The sequence below is a fragment of the Oncorhynchus tshawytscha genome, linkage group LG33, assembly GCF_018296145.1.
Source record: "Oncorhynchus tshawytscha isolate Ot180627B linkage group LG33, Otsh_v2.0, whole genome shotgun sequence".
In the NCBI taxonomy this organism is placed as follows: Eukaryota; Metazoa; Chordata; class Actinopteri; order Salmoniformes; family Salmonidae; genus Oncorhynchus; species Oncorhynchus tshawytscha.
This window is the reverse complement of record NC_056461.1, coordinates 35,762,963-35,783,236: the sequence shown is the minus strand read 5'-3', so window position 1 is coordinate 35,783,236 and position 20,274 is coordinate 35,762,963. Positions and strand designations below refer to the sequence as shown.

The 20,274-nt window shown below is 42.9% G+C and overlaps 1 protein-coding gene and 1 pseudogene across 1 annotated transcript; one reads left to right on the top strand and one right to left on the bottom strand.

Moving 5' to 3' along the window:
* Positions 1-881: 881 nt before the first annotated feature.
* Positions 882-6,732, top strand: LOC112230665 (annotated as a pseudogene).
* Positions 6,733-9,550: 2,818 nt separating this feature from the next.
* On the bottom strand, positions 9,551-17,735 carry LOC112230613 (potassium channel subfamily K member 4). The gene is made up of 7 exons (XM_024396886.2): positions 17,483-17,735; positions 13,423-13,540; positions 13,166-13,326; positions 12,863-13,049; positions 11,263-11,405; positions 10,424-11,062; positions 9,551-10,314 (listed from the first exon to the last, which is right to left on the bottom strand). The coding sequence occupies exons 1-6, from the start codon at positions 17,669-17,671 to the stop codon at positions 10,439-10,441; spliced, it is 1,422 nt and encodes a 473-aa protein (XP_024252654.1). The 5' UTR covers positions 17,672-17,735; the 3' UTR covers positions 9,551-10,314; positions 10,424-10,438.
* Positions 17,736-20,274: the final 2,539 nt, after the last annotated feature.

The window sequence follows — 20,274 nt, the reverse complement described above, 5'->3', positions numbered from 1 at the left end:
CCAATAATTAGGTGATCTTTATTACATTTTTTATTTTACCAGGAAGGCCAATTAAGTTAGGCCTACTAACTTCCATAAAGGCTGCATTTTGGATTGCTTCTGCAGTTTGATCATTTGTTTGTCTAGGCCTAGCCTACTTAATTTCATAAACAGCTATATGATTATGCAATCCAAATTTGATTATGCAATCCAAATAGCTTCACAATATAAATTCTGCACTATTTCCTAGTCCTGTCATACCTGAGTTTCTAAAGAACAATAACCAGTTCATTATCGGCCAATTTGAAAAATACATTCTCTTCGTACATGTATGTCTGTAATGCAGTGGAATTCATGTCCCCCAATGGATCAAACGACACCATAGTAAACATAGCTTTAGATGGCATGGAAAATGTTTGCAACCGAGCTCAGTCGACTCGGTCTTGTGACTCTGACCCGGCTCACAGCGCTACGTAGGCAACACTCGTCAGCTGGTACGCGGAGTTTTGGATCGATGCCAAGGAAGTGGGGGTCAGTGGACGACTGCAACGAGATGAGAAGAGGAAAAACCGAAGTCTAGAATCCGCTTGTTAACTTGACTATAACAGCTGGCATCGATAGAGGAAGGGAGAGGGGTGCGCATGCAGTGCTATCGCAGTCATGGAAAGAGCCGACAACCCATTTCCCCTGTCCGCGGAAAATTCATTTTAAAACACAGAACAGTTGGCAACTGGAATTATCTAAGTAGTGTGTTTGTTAAAATAGCTTAGCATGAGGAAGACCACATGCGGTAGTCTCCTATAATACAAATATGTAACAGTAAATATGATTTATTAATCAAACCTATCAATCATAAAATAATTAGCTTATAATAATGTATTGTATGTTCATGTGTTAGACCTATGACGTCTGAGAATATTTTCAGAGACACTGCAGAGAGATTGGAGAGTGATGGCAGTGTTCCCGGTGTCATTGAGAAAAACATCGACCTTGAATTGAAGGTCATACACGGATTCCGCATGCGCTGCATTTCAAACGGTTTGCATGTTGCTGCAGTCAGCCTCCACACCAGCTCCACACGCATTATCCCCTATTGCAAAAACGGCGTTTCACATACACTATATTCTGGGCGATTGGTAGGTTTAGGAGCTTGAAGTGAATGTTTTTATTTATTATTGTTAATTAAGTTGTTAGAGCATAAGATGCCTTGCCTAGTCCTTTAAACACTGAGGAGTCACGTGAAACATTGTACGACTTTAGAATAGGTATGAACGAATGTGCTGTATGTCAAAGGAGGCCATGGCCTGGGATGGTGGCATGCTGACAGGTCATATGACCAGAGACAGGTGTGAACAACAGACACACAGGCACTAAAACAAGCAACCACACAGATAATGCTTTGTATAGTGAAAAGTGTATGCCGACTATAGCTTCCACAAAGCTAGGCTACTCTCTTTGTGATCCAGTTGTTGTGCATATGTGTATCTTACTACTGTAGCCCACTCATCTAATTGTTTTGCGTACTTTTAATGAGATGGCTTTTTATTGAATTATGCTTTTTCATCCTGGCGTTGGGGGTCTGCTGCCAAATGGTTGCAGACGGATATAAAGGGAGTTAATTATTTAGGGTGTCCTCAGCCTGTTCTTGTCCATCTAAGGTTAAGTAACCAAGAGTGAACTGAACAAATAGGGAAACGGGACATGGTCGAAATGGGAGAAGGGGTGAAAGAGAGACCCTCAGTGATATAAAAAATAAAAAGTAAGCCTTGTCATATCAGGAAATGTTCCACCAGCCAGCCGAACATTACATTCTAGTACTGCCATTCTTCCGTGGCATTGCATCTCTGAAGACCAACACCCTCTATATAGTAGACAACCCTATCCTGTCTGAATGGAGAAAGCATACTGGTATCTTAATTTTACTCATCCAATAGCCAAACACACATAACTGTTAGGCCGCATGGCATGTCACATGACGTGTTAGTTATTGTGTTAGTTATTACTGGGTCATTGTGGAATAGGACACCTGTCACCTGTTAGCATTGGTTTTGAGTGGCAATATTTTAGCATACATAAATGGTATAGAATTAGAAAGAGGACAGACATATTTGATCAATATACATTTATTTTTTAGCTTTTCAATGTCAGGGGAATCTGAATTGTCGCATTTCATTAGTTGTTGTATTGTAGCGCTCTCTAGTGGTGTTTTTATTACATTGCCAATTACAGTATGTGCCTGTCTGTGGTGACGTCTGCTTTCGTGTCCTCGAGCACAAGGTCACAGAGTCAACTGCGCATGCAGGCTTGATGGTTTATCAGAGCCATAGGTGCAGGCGACAGCCGATTGACTGATCTACAAATCACCTTGCATCATAAATAAATAATCATTATTATTTGTAGATGAGTCAGTCAGTCACAATTTATCTATACCGTGCTTGACTTGGACTGGAATAGCTGCCAGTACTCATTTTGGGTGCCTGTATGCCTACTGTTTATATTTAGGTGCAGGAACACCACAATTCTTTTGAGCTAATATTCTATAAGAGGAACAGGAGCTCAAGCAGAAGAACATTTGAGGTGCTGGTACTCAGCTCTGGTGAGCTCCCGCCCAAGTCAAGCACTGGATATATCACAGTTTGATGCTCTCAAACTTGCCTGCACTGCAATGTAGAATAAGATCATTGAGATCCTATTGAATTACTAGAGAGGCTATGTCATGACCCCTCAAAGTTCCAGAATGGTATGAACATAGCAACCATAGATGTGGTAAAGGAGTGTAGACTGTTCCATTGACCAGATTGGAGCACATTCCACACATCTGATATAAAAATATTGGAGATTCATCAAATCTGTCATGATTGATGTATTGTAACAGGCCCACAATGTGGTTACTAAAGTCTGATTTGGATAGATTTGGCTGTACAAGTTGTCCCTTTTCAGGTTTAGAAGTGACTGCTAAATGCAAAGTCCTGTTTATGTAAAATGGTTAGTATACAGAACTCGGTGGTGGTAGTCAGTCGCCTTTTACTGTAATGCAGTTGATTGAGAAAGCTGATAGTCATTTGGACAACTGAATGCATTCAACCTAAATGCTTCTTCCGCATTTAAGCTCTGAGTCAGAGAGGTGTGGGGGGCGGCCTTAATCAACATCATTGGCACAGTTGTTGTTAACTGCCTTGCTCAAGGGCACAACGGCCAATTTTTCCACCTAGCCGGCTCAGGGATTCAAACAAGCAACCTTTTGGTTACTGGCCCAACGCTCTTAACCACTAGGCTACCTGCCACCCCAGAGGACGATGAACATGTGTTGGGGTTGACATCTATACAAGCATATACTCAGCTTTTTACCGCAACATGTGAAATACACATATGAACAATAGCCTAAATGTAGGAACATTTTTCTGGAGGGCAATGAGGAGACTCAGGAACATTCCCCCACGGCCCTTTCTCCCATGCGATTCCATGGCAATTCCGTTGTTTTGGTCGAGTTTGATTAACCTCTACCTTATCTAAATGGCTGACCTATGATACCGTCATCCGCTGCATAGGAACAGGTGTGTGAGACTGTCAGAGACCCACATAGGGAGGTGCTACCAGACAGGCTTATGCTTTTTATCATCACTTTGGGTCAACATGCCTTTTAGCAGAGGGATTACTGCAGCAACCTCACCCAGTATGTCAGATTACATGGTTATGGGATCAAAACTCTTTTCCTATATATGTTAAACAATGTAATACAATAAACTATAATTTAACTATAGTAAACTAACTATTATCTGTAGTTTATTATTCACTATTTATAAACAACTGTATACTCTTTATAAATGGTACCTTTGAGGAATCTACTTTGAAGAATCTAAAATATATTTTGATTTATTTAACACTTTTTTGGTCACTACATGATTCCATATGTGTTATTTCATAGTTTTGATGTCTTCACTATTAATCTACAATGTAGAAAATAAAGAAAACCCTTGAATGAGTAGGTGTGTCCAAATTTTTGACAGGTACTGTATATATTTTTTGTACTTTTACCCCTTTTTTTCCCCCAATTTGGTGTTATAGCCTTGTCCCATTGCTGCAACTCCCGTATGGACTCGGGAGAGGCAAAGATCGAGAGCCATGCCTCCACCGAAACACAACCCTGCCAAGCCGCACTGCTTCTTGCCACACTGCTCGCTTAACCCGGAAGCCAGTGGCACCAATACAATACAATTGGCAATCAAAGTCAGCTTGCAGGCACCCCGCCCACCACAAGGAGTGGCTAGAGCATGATGGGACAAGGACATCCTGACCGGTCAAACCCTCCCCTGACCCCAAACAACGCTGTGCGCTGCCTCAAGGGTCTCCCAGTCATGGCTGGGTGTCACACAGCTTGGGATCAAATCTGGGTCTGTAGTGATGCCTTAGACCGCTGCGTCACTCAGGAGGCCCTAAATGGTACCTTAATGTAAAGTGTTAGCCTACTGTTAAAAGTAAGGGTTTATTTAGTGACAGAACATCCACAATGGACTCCCTCGCTGAAAACTGAAGCATTTGGACCATTAGGGCTCTATTCAATCTGTATCGCTGAAATGTTACAGAGAGCACGCTAGAAATGTAAAGGTCATTTCCTCTTAAACTGACATCTGCAGCATTTACCATGAATGCAGTCTGCTAACACAGGAACATTGCCTTTAAATTTCAATCATGTTGTAATGCTGAATTTTAGCAGTATGGAATGAATAGAGCCCTTAATCAGTCTGCTTTACAATACAGATTTATGTTAAAATGTTAAATTCAAAGAATCTTTGTAATATATACAGCACTTAATTAATTTTCTAATGGATTCTATAAATGTACTCTTTGAGTGATATTTTAATGTCTTAGTATGTGAGCTTTGCCAACTCCGTACTCCCATATGTCCAACTTGACTTATACATTGTAGATGACTAGGCCTACTATCTGTAATCAGATGAAGATTAATTAGAGCTAAGATTATTCATGAAAAACATAGCTATCACAACTCTACCTGCCCTTGTAGATGTATCATGAGTCAGTGACTGAATGGATGGGCGAGGTTACTGTACTAATCCCTCTTCTAAAATACTTGTTTTAGGCTCCTCGTGTTGACATATGGCCTGGTGGTCCCTCCCTTTGTGGCTGTATAAAAACTATGCTCTGTCTCACACACCTGCTTCCACCTTGAGCATCTCCACCCGCTAAAGGAGCACGGACCAGAGCCTCAACTTCGCCATCTTCGCCTTGTTCCTGCTTGGTCTCTCCCAGGCCCACTCTCCACTTGTAAAAGCTGGAGCCCTCGGCACGGCTGAGCTCCTATCTAAACTCTCAACTCACTGTAGTGTTCAGAATCACTCACGCAGTGATTGTCTCCTCTGCAAGAATGGCCTGTTGAAGATGGTACGTTTTCACTTTAAATGCACAATACTGTGCAGTGCTATATAATAATCAAGTCTACTGTATATTGAAAAGGTACATATTATTTGTGCAATTTACAACACTAGCTAGAAACACAATGCTGAACTAGCAGGAAATATTTAAATACTGCAGTATGGCAGCTGCCATGTAACTGTACACTCCTTTTCAGATGTCATTAACAAATAATCTAATACTTTAGACATCACTACAAGGATCCTTGAGGCAAACAAAGGTACATAAAATTGACTTATAAGCTCACAAGTCAGTATCTGATTAACATAACATCTACAATCCATATCTTCGTTATGTGATCCACTCGACTCTTTGCACTAAGGGATGAGCCATCCACTTGACTGCACTAAGGAATGAGCCATCCACTTGACTCTTTGCACTAAAGGATGAGCCATCCACATGACTCTTTGCACTAAGGGATGAGCCATCCACTTGACTGCGCTAAGGGATGAGCCAGATGCTGATGGAGGGAGATGTAGCTGTACTCAGGGCCATAAACGCCATGAAGTGTTGGGGCAACAGCAACTACTGCAGATGGACCAAATCCTCCTCTGGACTGGTGGAGGTGTTATATCATAAGACAATTACTTCTGTAAGTGAAAATAATTATTTTATTTATAAATTGACATAGCACATTCATTATTTATTCTTAAACCATGAACACATATAATCTGATGTTATGATGTGGTAACGCAAGTGAGACAGAAGTCTTATTGGTCGTCATCACAGATGACTCCGAAAAGGCTATGATTGAGACGTCCATGAAATCGTTTCACACAAAAACCTGCATTCGATTCGGTCCCTGGAGTGGCCAGTCAGACTACATTGACATTCAGAGTAAATCTGGATGAGTTTTACTCACATGTCCACACACTGGGCATCTACCATGAGCACAACAGGAGTGACGGAGACCAGTATGTCAAGATCTATTGGTCAATTGGGGAAAACTATCCTCTCACTCTCATGGTCAAGTGCCCATATATCAAATCAAATTCATTGACACCTTTTAAGAATTGCGCTATCTTACCTCAACAACATCAACAAGTATCAGAAGCACTTTCATATATACTCATATCCATCTATACTTCCAGAAACAGGACACCAACAATCCAAATACGCCATATGACAATTCATCTGTTATGCATTACCCAATTTGGATTTCAAGCTTTGTAAGACATGATGGCACACTTTTTAAGAGTCAACTGCTTATTGTTTTGATACTGTTCTTTTCTCATAAAATGTGTCCCTCTTCCATTTTAGGACCTGCCTTCTCAATTGAGAATGGGAAGGACACCATCACTCCTATTCCTAACCCGTCTGTGAAAATAGGATGTTGATGTTCAGAGGATCAAATCACATTTAATTCATCACATGCTTCATATACAACAAGTGTAGACTAACAGTAAAATGCTTACTTGCAGGCCCTTCTCAACAATGCAGAGAGAAAGAAATGAGAGAAATAATAGAAAAGTAAAACACGTAATAATAAATACACAATGAGTAACGATAACTTAGCTATATACACGTGGTATCAGTAGCGAGTCGATGTGCAGGGATACGAGGTGATTGAGGTAGATATGTACATATAACTAGGAATAAAGGGACAGATAATAAACAGTAGCGGCAGCGTATGTAATGAGTCAAAAGAGTTTGTGCAAAAAGGGTCAATGCAGATCGTCTACGTAGCTATTTGTTTAACTATTTAATTAACTATTTAGCAGTCTTATGGCTTGAGGGTAGAAGCTGTTCAGGGTCCTGTTGGTTACAGACTTGGTGCATCGGTGCCGCTTGCCGTGCGCTAGCAGAGAGAAAAGTCTATGACTTGAGTGGCTGGAGCCTTTGAAAATGTTTCGGGCTTTTCTCTGACACCGACAGGAATAAAGGTCCTGGATGGCAGGGAGCTGTGATGTACTGGGCTGTACGCACTACCCTCTGTAGCGCCAAGTGGTCTTATGCCGAGCAGTTGTCATACAAAGCGGTGATGCAGCCAGTCAAGATGCTGTCAGTGGTGCAGCTGTAGAACTTTTTGAGGATCTGAGGGCCCATGCCAAATCCTTTCAGCATCCTGAGGGGGAAGAGGCATTGTAGTGCTCTCTTCATGACTGTGTTGGTGTGTGTGGACCAAGATAGATCCTTAGTGATGTGGACACCGAGGAAGTTGAAGCTCTCGACCCACTCCACTATAGCCCTGTCGATGTGAATGGGGGCGTGCTCAGCCCTTCATTTCCTGTAGTCCACAATCAGTTCCTTTGTCTTGCTGATGTTGAAGGAGAAGTTGTTGTTCTGAAACCACACTGCCAGGTCTCTTACCTCCTCCCTATAGGCTATCTCATCGTCGTCGGTGATCAGGCCTACCACTGTCGTGTTGTCAGCAAACTTAATGATGGTGTTGGAGTCGTGCATGGCCAGGCAGTCGTAGGTGAACAGGGAGTACAGAAGGGGCCTAAGCACTAAGCATCCCTGAGGGCCCCCCGTGTTGAGGGTCAGCAGTGGCGGATGTGTTGTTGCCTACCCTCAACACCTGGGGGAGGCCCGTCAGGAAGTCCAGGATTCGGTTGCAGAGGGAGGTGTTCAGTCCCAGGGTCCATAGCTTAGTGATGAGTTTTGAGGGCACTATGATGCTGTAGTCAATCCTTTTGTCCAGTGGGCCCTCGAGTGGTGCAGCAGGGGCCCCCGGGTGGCGCTGCAGTCTAAGGCACTGCGTCTCAGTGCTAGTTGCGTTACTACAGACACCCTGGTTCGAATCCAGGCTATATCACCACCAGCCGTGATTGGAAGTCCCATAGGGCGGTGCACAATTGGCCCAGCGTCGTCTGGTTTTGGCCGGTGTCGTCATTGTAAATAAGAATTTTTTCTTAACTGACTTGCCGTGTTAAATAAAGGTTCAAATAAAAAATAAAAACATCCTGCAAGCGTCAGAGCCAGAAGAGTAGGATTCGATCTTAGTCCTGTATTGACTCTTTATCTGTTTGGAGAGCATAGTGGGATTTCTTATAAACGTCCGCATTAGTGTCCCACTCCTTGAAAGCGGCAGCCTTTAGCTCAGTGAGGATGTTGCCTGGCTTCTGGTTGTGATATGTAAGTATGTGATATGTAAGTACGGTCACTGTGGGGATGATGTCATCGATGCACTTATTAATACCACCCTGCATACCACTGCTAGGCTTGCTTCTGAAGCTAAGCAGGATTGGTCCTGGTCAGCCCCTGGATGGGAGACCAGATGCTGCTGGAAGTGGTGTTGGAGGGCCAGTGGGAGGCACTCTTTCCTCTGGTCTAAAAAGTATCTCAATGCCCCAGGGTAGTGGTTGGGGACACTGCCCTGTGTAGGGTGCTGTCTTTCCGATGGGATGTTAAACAGGTGTCCTGACTCTCTGAGGTCATTAAAGATCCCATGGCACTTATTGTAAGAGTAGGGGTGTTAACCCTGGTGTCCTGGCTAAATTCCCAATCTGGCCCTCAAACCATCACAGCCACCTAATAATCCCCAGTTTAAAATTGGCTCTTTCATCCCCCTCCTTTCCCCTGTAACTATTCCCCAGGTTGTTGCTGTAAATGAGAATGTGTTCTCAGTCAACTTACCTGGTAAAATAATGGATAAATGAAATTGTGACTGATGTGGGGTAAACTCTATGCAATCGGATGAATCCTGGAACATATTCCAGTCTGCGCTAGTGACACAGTCTGACCACTTCCATGTTGAGCGTGTCACTGGTATTTCCTGTTTGAGTGTTTGCTTGTAAGCAAGAATCATGAGTATAGAGTTATGGTCAGATTTGCCAAATGATCAACAACCTGTGTCACTGCAGTGAGTATGAACTTTTTTTAACAATTTATTTCCCAATTTTAATTTCTTTAAGTGTTCTTAAGTGCAAAAGGTTGCAAAATGTGTTGATAAGACATATTACATGTTGTTTTTCTCATTTCAGGTATGTAGTTTGTTAATTGAAGAACTGAGAAAAGATGGTTGTATGCAATATAATTCTAAATGACTGTGTTATTCATTCTCAGTGTGCCACTGTATCTTCATTGTCATTTACTGACAGTCATCTTTCCGTTCCTCAGGAAAACAATGCAAATGCTGGAAAATCTCTCACACACATGCACACACAAAATATTCTGATTATTTTAAAAATGTGTTGTTTATTTTACAGGACAGTTGTGTGTAATACATTTAAATAATACTCAAAAATATATACAATGGTATATGCTGTACACAGTGCACACAGTAATAACGTCACAAGTGTAATACTTAGGCTAAGGTCATGCAAGACCAGATATGGTTATTGGCAGAGACTGGATTTACTTGTGCCTTGAATTAGAACTTTCCTATTATATACACCAAAGCTTTGTTCTCTAAAGTTTGGGCTCTAGACATTCAGGGACAAATTCATTATGGGAGAGTTATTGTCATAAGGCTTTTTTCCCCTAACAGCAAAAAATATAAATTGATTCAGAGTATAAACAAAAATACAATGCATGTTCGTGTGCTTCACTACTTATTATATCCAGAGAAAACAGGGCTTTGCAGTTTCATGATTGCCCAGTAGGGAGCGCTCACTCCATAAGCAAACATGGATAAATGGGGCACATAAGATTGTGTTCCTTATTAAAATGCTACGAAGGCCACATCAGGTTAAAGAAGTGACATGGTTAAGTTTTGTTAGGATTATTTGAATAAGTCAATCTGCTATTACATCAAGGCTCACTCCCTATTTGAATAAGTCAATCTGCTATTACATCAAGGCTCACTCCCTATTTGAATAAGTCAATCTGCTATTACATCAAGGCTCACTCCCTATTTGCATACACACACTCAAACTATGTTTATGAAACATGAACAGTGTAGTGAATAAAACATAATCAATCAGGTTCAGTTCTTCCCACAACTTCTTCTTCCCTTCACCCCTAAAAAGAGCAGAGTCAGGGATTTTCTAGCTTGACAGTTTCATAATTTGTCTTTTTTTCCATATGTTTATCCATTTTCAACATGCTCTGAAAAAACATACAAACTCACCTTTGAGCATTTGGTTCATCTATCCTTTGGTGGCGGTGGATTTTCAGGGGGTTTTATGTCTCCATTGGGCTCTTTCTTCTCAGGCTTGGTAGGGCTAATTTTAGGGCTCTTCTCTGGGGGTGGCCTTCTGGGCCGTCTCCTCTTGGGCTTTCGTGAGCGTGTAGAGACGGGCTGTGTTGGATCCAACAGGGGATCCAAATGTAATTTTCCACTAACTGCATCTGAGGACTCATCAATGTATGCCAGGTTCTCTCCAAAGTAGTCCAGAGGCTGGGAATACAGGGATTCTGGGAAGGCATTCTCCTTATCGACATCCTTCTCTTTTTCCTCTACTACCCGCTCATGCTGCGAGACCTCTGACCCTGTCGCAGATCCAGACTCTGACTCGTTGGATGAGTAAGAGTATGAGGACGATCCAGTCTCTGATTGGCTGTTCAGCTGGCCATTCTCCATCACTCTGCCCCCCTTCCCAGGGGCCCCAGTCCCAGACACATGGCCTGCCCCATTGCCTCGGCTGCGAGGGCCATGTCGACGCTTTCGTCGTCGTCGTTTGAAGGGGTCGTCTGGCATGCGGAAGTCCACGGACATGTTCTGAATGTTCTGACCCCAGTCAGTGGTACGGGCTCTGAGCTCCTCCATCTGGGAAGAGAGAGGAAAGGGATCAAATCACTATTTAAAGAGAATCTAATGAAGTCACAACACACTTGAGAGCTAATAAGAGAGGAAGGGAGGATCATTGAGAAATAGAACAGGTGGCTATAGGTGACAAAGTGTAGAGTGCAGCCCATTTGCTTATAGGTTGTACTCTCCCATTTTGGGCCCGATCAGTTTTTACACACCTCAGCCCTGGTCTTCTTGGACAGGACCCGAAGCCAGTTTGCAACCATGGACAGGATGGAAGCAAAGTAGGCCAGGCCCAGCAGGATCCAGAACCACACCAGGGGCTTGTACCAGTGGTCTTTACCACCATCTCCACTATCACCTGACAGAGATCAGCAATAGGATAGGTATAGATAGGGGTTTACAGGTGTAGACAATGGAGAATCAGCAACCTTACAGGTCTAAAGGTTAGTTTACACATGACAGATCTGCTGTTAAAATCCCCTAGAATCTAAGCCTGGGTGGGAACCAAATAAGGGTTTTCAAAGGGTTCTCCTATGGGGACAGCCAAATAACCATTTAAGGTTCTAGATAGCATCTTTTTTTCTAAGAGTGTACAGTCTAATAAGCATGAACCAATCACGTCTCATTGGAGCAGACGAGCCTATTGTTGATTTTTGGTGGCATCATGTTTTAAAATTATCATACCAAGGATAATTTAGCTATTTGATTTTGAATTTTAGGACCCCTTTAGGTATTAAAAACATATTTGATGAAACATTGAATTTGGCCAAACTGTGATTAGCCCATAGAAACACATTGAATAACAGATTTATACATGGAAAAACAGTCTCATCTTTCCATAGCGGGGTCATAATAGTTTGTAGGCCAAAACCACTAAAGACGTTTTCGCGAGAAGACCGATTTTCGGGATGTCTCATGGTCTGTTCTGCAACCTTTCACTACAGAAACGGAAGGCCGACATCGGCGGATGAGGTGAATTAAGACGCAGCCCATACAGAGAGATATCTCTAGATTAAACAGTTCTCCCGAGTGGCGTAGCGGTCTAAGGCACTGCATTGCAGTGTTAGAGGTGTCACTGCAGACCCTGGTTCGTTCCCAGGCTGTGCCACAACCAGCCGTGATTAGGGCGGCGCACAATTGGCCCAGCGTTGTCCAGGGTAGGGTTTGGCCGGGGGGTTAGCCGTCATTGTAAATAAGAATGTGTTCTTAATTGACTTACCTGGTTAAATATCATTTTTATATGTTTTATTATGCTAATTAGATTTCAGCAGGGGCGCAGACATCGACTCTAGGGGTTTATTAAATTAATCTCACATTAGGGAACATTACAGACTGAGCTGCCGGAAAACTCTATGGGGTTAATAATTAAACTTTCATTCAATGATTAAATTATTCACAAAGAGTAAAATAAATGTCCAGTTTAATGAGTGACTGTATTTTATCACTCAGGCCTCCTAAACTACATTAATCTGGAGTAGCAGGTGTTTGTGTCTGTTAATGTGTCTCAACACTGAAAGAGAGAGTTTCAACACTGAAAAGAGTTTCAACAGGGAGAGATTTTCAACAATGAAAAGAGAGTTTCAACTAGGAAAAGAGAGTTTCAACTAGGAAAAGAGAGTTTCAACTAGGAAAAGAGAATTTCAACTAGGAAAAGAGAGTTTCAACTAGGAAAAGAGAGTTTCAACAATGAAAAGAGAGTTTCAACTAGGTAAAGAGAGTTTCAACTATGTAAAGAGAGTTTCAACAATGAAATGTGTGTTTTGACCTTTTGAGACAGATTCCTTGACCCAATCCTAAATGCAGTGGCGGAAGTACCTGCAACATAGTCTCCAAAACCCACTGTAGTCAGGGTGATGACAACAAAGTAGGACGCCTCCAGGAGAGTCCACTTCTCCACCTCCTGAAACACCAGCGTTGGCACTGCAACGAAGAGTGCTACCCCCAACAGGATGGAGAGTATGGCTGAGATGACTCGAACAATAGTAGGACTCACCTTCCATTTCTGAGAGGGAGACAGCAAAACATGAACAAGAGGAAAGAAGGAAATGGAGGGACTGAAATACTGACAGGCCGAGAAAGACAGAGGAAACACATTCAACCAAATATTTAGTGTCTCACCGCTAAGAGAAATTCAATTTTGAGGATGGCCTTCCTCAGCCCGGTCCCCAGATGGTCTCCAACTCCAGCCAGCAGGATACCAAACAGAGGGATCCCCACCAGGGCATAAAAGATACAGAACAGCTGCCCCCCATCTGTCTTTGGGGAGATGTTCCCAAAACCTGAGGATGATGGTTTGTAGAGCTTTAGGATTGGGATAGGTAGTGTCAGTGTGTAACAATGGATTAAACATAGGGGAGATCAGCCTGCTGATTTACCAATGGTGGTGACGATGGTCCCAGAGAAGAAAAAGGCGCTGGCCAGGTCCCATTGGCTGGTGAAGGTGGAGGAATTGCTGCTAGGATCCACACCCGCACCCACAGCATCTGCCACCTCCTGGGATGGGACAGTCAGAAAGTTAAAGTGATAAGAGAGAGAGAAGAGAAACAGTGATTGTAGTGTTTGGACCTGAATATTTCTGTATTTGCATTGTACAACTTGTAGACTTGTGCGGTTTGTTGCTTGCCTTACTTGCTACCTGCCAACTTTATGTTTCTTTATTTTTTATGACCATTTAGTTCCCTGACTTCCTATCGGACCTTGTAGTCATTGCAGATAATATTCCAATTTTTGGTGACTTTAATATTCACATGGAAAAGTCCACAGACCCACTCCAAAAGGTTTTTGGAGCCATCATCGACTCAGTGGGTTTTGGACAACATGTCTCTGGACCTACTCACTGCCACAGTCATACTCTGGACCTACTTTTGTCCTGTGGAATAAATGTTGTGGATCTTAATGTTTTTTCTCATAATCCTGGACTATCGAACCACCATTTTATTACATTTGGAATTGGAACAAATAATCTGCTCAGACCCCAACCAAGGATCATCAAAAGTCATGCTATACATTCTCGGACAACCCAAAGATTCCTAGATGCCCTTCCAGACTCCCTCCACCTACCCAATGACGTCAGAATACAAAAATCAGTTAACCACCTAACTGAGGAACTTAATTTAACCTTGCGCAATACACTAGATGCAGTCGCACCCCAAAAAACATTTGTCATAAGTAACTAGCTCACTGGTACACAGAAAATATCCGAGCTCTGAAGCAAGCTTCCAAAAATTGGAACGGAAATGGCGCTACACCAAACTGGAAGTCTTCCGACTAGTTTGGAAAGACAGTACCGTGCAGTATCGAAGAGCCCTCACTGCTCCTCGATCATCCTATTTTTCCAACTTAATTGAGGAAAATAAGAACAATCCAAAATGTATTTTTGATACTGTCACAAAGCTAACTAAAAAAGCAGCATTCCCCAAGAGAGGATAGATTTCACTTCAGCAGTGATAAATTCAGGAACTTTTTTGAGGAAAAAAAAAGATAATTAGAAAGCAAATTACGGACTCCTCTTTAAATCTGCACATTCCTCCACAGCTCAGTTGTCCTGAGTCTGCACAACTCTGCCAGGACATAGAATCAAGGGAGACACTCAAGTTTTCAGTACTATATCTCTTGACACATTGATGAAAATAATCATGACCTCTAAACCTTCAAGCTGCATACTGGACCCTATTCCAACTAAACTACTGAAAGAGCTACTTCCTGTGCTTGGCCCTCTTATGTTGAACATAATAAATGGCTCTCTATCCACCGGATGTGAACCAAACTCACTAAAAGTGGCAGTAATAAAACCTCTCTTGAAAAAGCCAAACCTTGACCCAGAAAATATAAAAAACTATCGGCCTATATCGAATCTCCCATTCCTCTCAAAAATGTTAGAAAAAGCTGTAGCATAGCAACTCACTGCCTTCCTGAAGACAAACAATGTATTCAAAACGCTTCAGTCTGGTTTTAGACCCCATCATAGCACTGACTGCACTTGTGAAGGTGATAAATTACCTTTTAATGGCGTCAGACCGAGGCACTGCATCTGTCCTCATGCTCCTAGACCTTCGTGCTGCTTTTGATACCATCGATCACTACATTCTTTTGGAGAGATTGGAAACCCAAATTGATCTATAAGGACAAGTTCTGGCCTGGTTTAGATCTTATCTGTCGGTAATATATCAGTTTCTCTCTGTGGATAATTTGTCCTCTGACAAATCAACTGTAAATGTTGGTGTTCCTCAAGGCTCCGTTTTAGGACCACTATTGTTTTCACTATATATTTTACCTCTTGGTGATGTCATTCGGAAACATAATGTTAACTTTCACTGCTATGCGGATGACACACAAGCTGTACATTTCAATGAAACATGGTTAAGCCCCAAAATTGCCCTCCCTGGAAGCCTGTGTTTCAAACATCAGGAAGTAGATGTTGGCAAATGTTCTACTTTTAAACTCGGGCAAAACAGAGATGCTTGTTCTAGGTCCCAAGAAACAAAGAGATCTTATGTTGAATCTGACAATTATTCTTGATGGTTGTACAGTCGTCTCAAATAAAACTGTGAAGGACCTCGGCGTTACTCTGGATCTTGATCTCTCTTTTGAAGAATATATCAAGACTGTTTCAAGGACAGCTTTTTTCCATCTACGTAACATTGCAAAAATCAGAAACTTTCTGTCCAAAAACGACGCAGAAAAATTAATTCATGCTTTTGTCACTTCTAGGTTAGACTAGTGCAATGCTCTACTTTCCGGCTACCCAGATACGGCACTAAATACATTTCAGTTAATGCTTAACACGGCTGCTAGAATCTTGACTAGAACCAAAAAAAAGTATCATATTACTCCAGTGCTAGCCTCTCTACACTGGCTTCATGTTAAGGCAAGGGTTAATTTCAAGTTTTTACTGCTAACATTACATGGGCTTGCTCCTACCTATCTTTCCGATTTGGTCCTCCCGTACATACCTACACGTACGCTACGGTCCCAAGACACAGGCCTCCTTAAGGGAGCTGGAGGCAGGGCTTTCTTCTATAGAGCTCCATTATTATGGAATGGTCTGTCTATCCATGTGAGAGACGCAGACTCTGTCTCAACCTTTAAGTATTTTATTGAAGACTCATCTCTTCAGTAGGTCCTATGATTGAGTGTAGTCTGACCAGGAGTGTGAAGGTGAACAGAAAGGCACTGGAGTAACGAACCGCCCTTGCTGTCTCTGCCTGACCGGTTCCCCTCTCTCCACTGGGATTCTCTGCCTCAAACCCTATTACAGGAGCTGAGTCACTGGCTTACTGGTACTCTTCCATGCTGTCCCTAGGAGAGGTGCGTCACTTGAATGGGTTGAGTCACTGATGTGATCTTCCTGTCTGGGTTGGCGTCCACCCTTGGGTTGTGCCGTGCTGGAGATCTTTGTGGGCTATTCTCGGCCTTGTCTCAGGATGGTAAGTTGGTGGTTGAAGATATCTCTCTAGTGGTGTGGGGGCTGTGCTTTGGCAAAGTGGGTGGGGTTATATCCTGCCTGTTTGGCCCTATCTGGATGGGGCCACAGTGTCTCCCGACCCCTCCTGTCTTAGCCTCCAGTATTTATGCTGCAGTAGTTTATGTGTCGGGGGGCTAGGGTCAGTCTGTTATATCTGGGGTATTTATCCTGTCTTACCCGGTGTCCTGTGTGAATTTAAGTGTACTCTCTAATTCTCTCTCTTTCTTTCTCTCTTTCTCGCCTTTCTTTCTTTCTCTCTCTCTCTCAGAGGACCTGAGCCCTAGGACCATGCCTCAGGACTACCTGGCCTGATGACTCCTTGCTGTCCCCAGTCCACCTGGCCGTGCTGCTGCTCCAGTTTCAACTGTTCTGCTTGGGGCTATGGAACCCTGACCTGTTCACCGGACGTGCTACCTGTCCCAGACCTGCTGTTTTCAACTCTCTAGAGACAGCAGGAGCGGTAGAGATACTCTGAATGATCGGCTATGAAAAGCCAACTGATATTTACTCCTGAGGTGCTGACCTGTTGCACCCTCGACAACCACTGTGATTATTATTATTTGACCCTGCTGGTCATCTATGAACATTTGAACATCTTGGCCATGTTCTGTTATAATCTCCACCTGGCACATCCAGAAGAGTACTGACCACCCCTCATAGCCTGGTTCCTCTCTAGGTTTCATCCTAGGTTCTGGCCTTTCTAGGGAGTTTTTCCTAGCCACCGTGCTTCTACACCTGCATTGCTTGCTGTTTGGGGTTTTAGGCTGGGATTCCGTACAGCACTTTGTGACATCAGCTGAATTTAAATACATTTGATTGATTGATTGATTGATTGTTCTGCAACCCAACTATAGAGGTCTCATTGGATTTCATGACCGTTGCCTTGGACACCCCGAAAGTCTAATATCCCAGTCATTCAGTCATTTTAACCTGTTTGTTCTGTAGGTGTGTGTTTAGCCTATGTAGGGTACCTCTATGAGGGCCTGCAGGATGTCTGGGCTGACACAGGTGTAGTTCTCCAGGAAGGCTCTGCGTGTGTCCTGCAGCTGTATGTGCTGGCCCTCCTCATGGGGAGCCTCCAGGGCCTGGAACACCACGGCCCCCAGCACTAGGTAGAGCAGCACCCCCGTCAGGATACACAGGAGGGTGGAGCAGCGCATGCTTGCACCTTCGTTAAGCCCCAAAGAAGCACGCTTCTTCCCCCCGCTGCCAGTGCTGGAGCGCTCTGGGGCCCAGCTGCAGAACAAACAGACCAAACACAGACAGAAAGCCCATGAAAACAGATGTCACCCACATTAGCTAAACTGCAGGGTAATCATTAACCGGAAACTAAACGTAATACAGACTGTAGCCCCCACCATATTACTGACCGGAAACTAAATGTAATACAGACTGTAGCCCCCACCATATTACTGACCGGAAACTAAACGTAATACAGACTGTAGCCCCCACCATATTACTGACCGGAAACCGAAAACAGGTTGCTGATGGTTACACTATATGTGTAGGCTGCACTCTTTAAAAAAAAGGGTTTCAAAGGGGTTCTTCAGCTGTCCCCATAGGAGAACCCTTTTTGCTACCTGTAACCAAAAAGGGGTTTTCAAAGGGTTCTCCTATGGGGACAGCCGAAGAACCATGTATGGTTCTAGACAGTATCTTTTTTTCTAAGAGTGTACTGTATACAGTCTAATAAGCATGAAGCAATCATGTGTCACTGGAGCAGACAAGCCTAGTGTTGTTTTTCGGTGGCATCATGGATGTGGTATGAGTTGAAACCAGGAATGGACTTGAATTCTACCAGAGATGTGTCTAAGTAAAGGATCATTACTATCTACCACACTACTCTTCATCACTTGGTTACCTCTCTCTCTCCTTCTCTTCCTCCCTCTTCCTCCTCTTCCAGCTGCTCTTCCCTCTGCGGCTGAGGATGGAGATTCTGGAGCCGTAGCTGCGGGGATGGCCGTCCTCCTCACAGCCCGAAGGTGGGGACACTGGGTGGGTTTTACCAAGATGTTGGTGTTGAACAAAATAACCATTGTTATTGGACCACTAGTTACTGAAGAGATTACTCATTAATGTTTGACAACATTACAAATATCATATTAAAGGTTAGTTATTATGTATGAGATCAATCCACTTTGAACACGACAATTCCCTGTTGTTCAGAATTATTTGCTGTTTGTTTTCCATTGATGAGAGGTTCCCTGTGTGACAATGAAACATGTGGTTCAGCACTGCTACATGATGCTTTTGATTGTAAACGTAACGTCACCAAAACGACAGAAAATGAGCTGTCAACCAAAACCCTGTGTGAGAGAGAGAACATACAACAGATGCACATCTCTAATGGATCACATTGGGGAGAGAAAAAAATCATCAAGGTGATATAATGGTGGATGGAGCAAGATACACAAACATACAGAATGCAGAGTCAATAAACATAAAAAAGGCTGTGTTCAAGACAACTCGCAAACTCTGAATCTCAGGTTAAAGTTAGATACGTTTTTGTGGCGTAGAGCTTCCTATTGGTTGACTCAGTTACTTTCCAAGTGAGAAATTATGACCTTATCTTTCTACAATGAACTTCCAAGTTCCAAGTCGTCTTGAACGCGGCAATAGACAAATAGAGGTGTGCTTCAGCCAGCAGAGTGGGTTAGAGCCCGAAAAAGGTGTGTGTGTGTATGTGTCTGCATGTGCCTCCGGCCATGTCTGTCCATTAACACAGGGGAGAAACATGATTCTATACCAGATATACCACACTAGCAGGCTCGGCTGTGTGAAGAATTAATACCCCATGATTCTCAGGTCCCAGATGTGATGTGTCTGAGCTGAATTACACATTCAGTGTAATGTCCTTTCCAAGCTGCTGAGTGATTGGGTAATTTAGTCCTTGACACAGCTTTAGATTTTTAGTCAGCCCAGGTTCAAGACCCCAGGGACACACTGTATATTTACATGTAGGTGTAATATTGTCTTCTATCTGATTTTCTCTATTGATGTTGTGCAGTAGGCCTACACTGTATGTACTGTGAGTGTGTGACAGGTTACATCTGTGCTTTTTCTCTCTCATCTAAGATATAACATTGCTTTTGCAGTCAGCAACTCCTCTGGGCCTGATTTAACCTGAGACCAATAACCTGTCACCCACACAGTGAAATTTACACTACCCAGCCAAACAACTTCCGCAGCTGCTCGGGATACACAAAAAAATGCATAGACAGACAAGCCTTTCATCCTAACGTGCAGCTATTTTGCACATGCTCTCAGATCAAAATAACTGCCCTTCAACCTCCCTTTAAGTCATGTGCATTAGCTGACATCAATCACTAGTGACAGTCAAGTTATGTTTTTATAAAATTACAAAAGCTGTCAAAAAGGCCTTTTCAGTGCCACCAAACAATCATTTGAAACTTTAACAAGGTTTAATTTGAATTGTTCTTAATTACAATCTCTCCATTTTAACATAACTGCACAGTTATAGAAAACCATGAACAGATTTAATGCCTAACTGTCATATAAAGATGTCATCCTTGAGATACCTATCACGCTCAAGTCATGGCCATTCTAAGGTACAGATACTTCACACAACACAGTCAAAATGCCTGAGAATACATCCTTCGATTACACAGAATGAAGTTAATATGGGGTACTTTATCTGTAACAATGAAACAATTGCAATGTTCATTATCTCATCCAATGGAAGCAGGATTTGTGGTCTCTGTAACACACAGGGGGTGAAGCCTGTGGACATCTCTTACCTCAA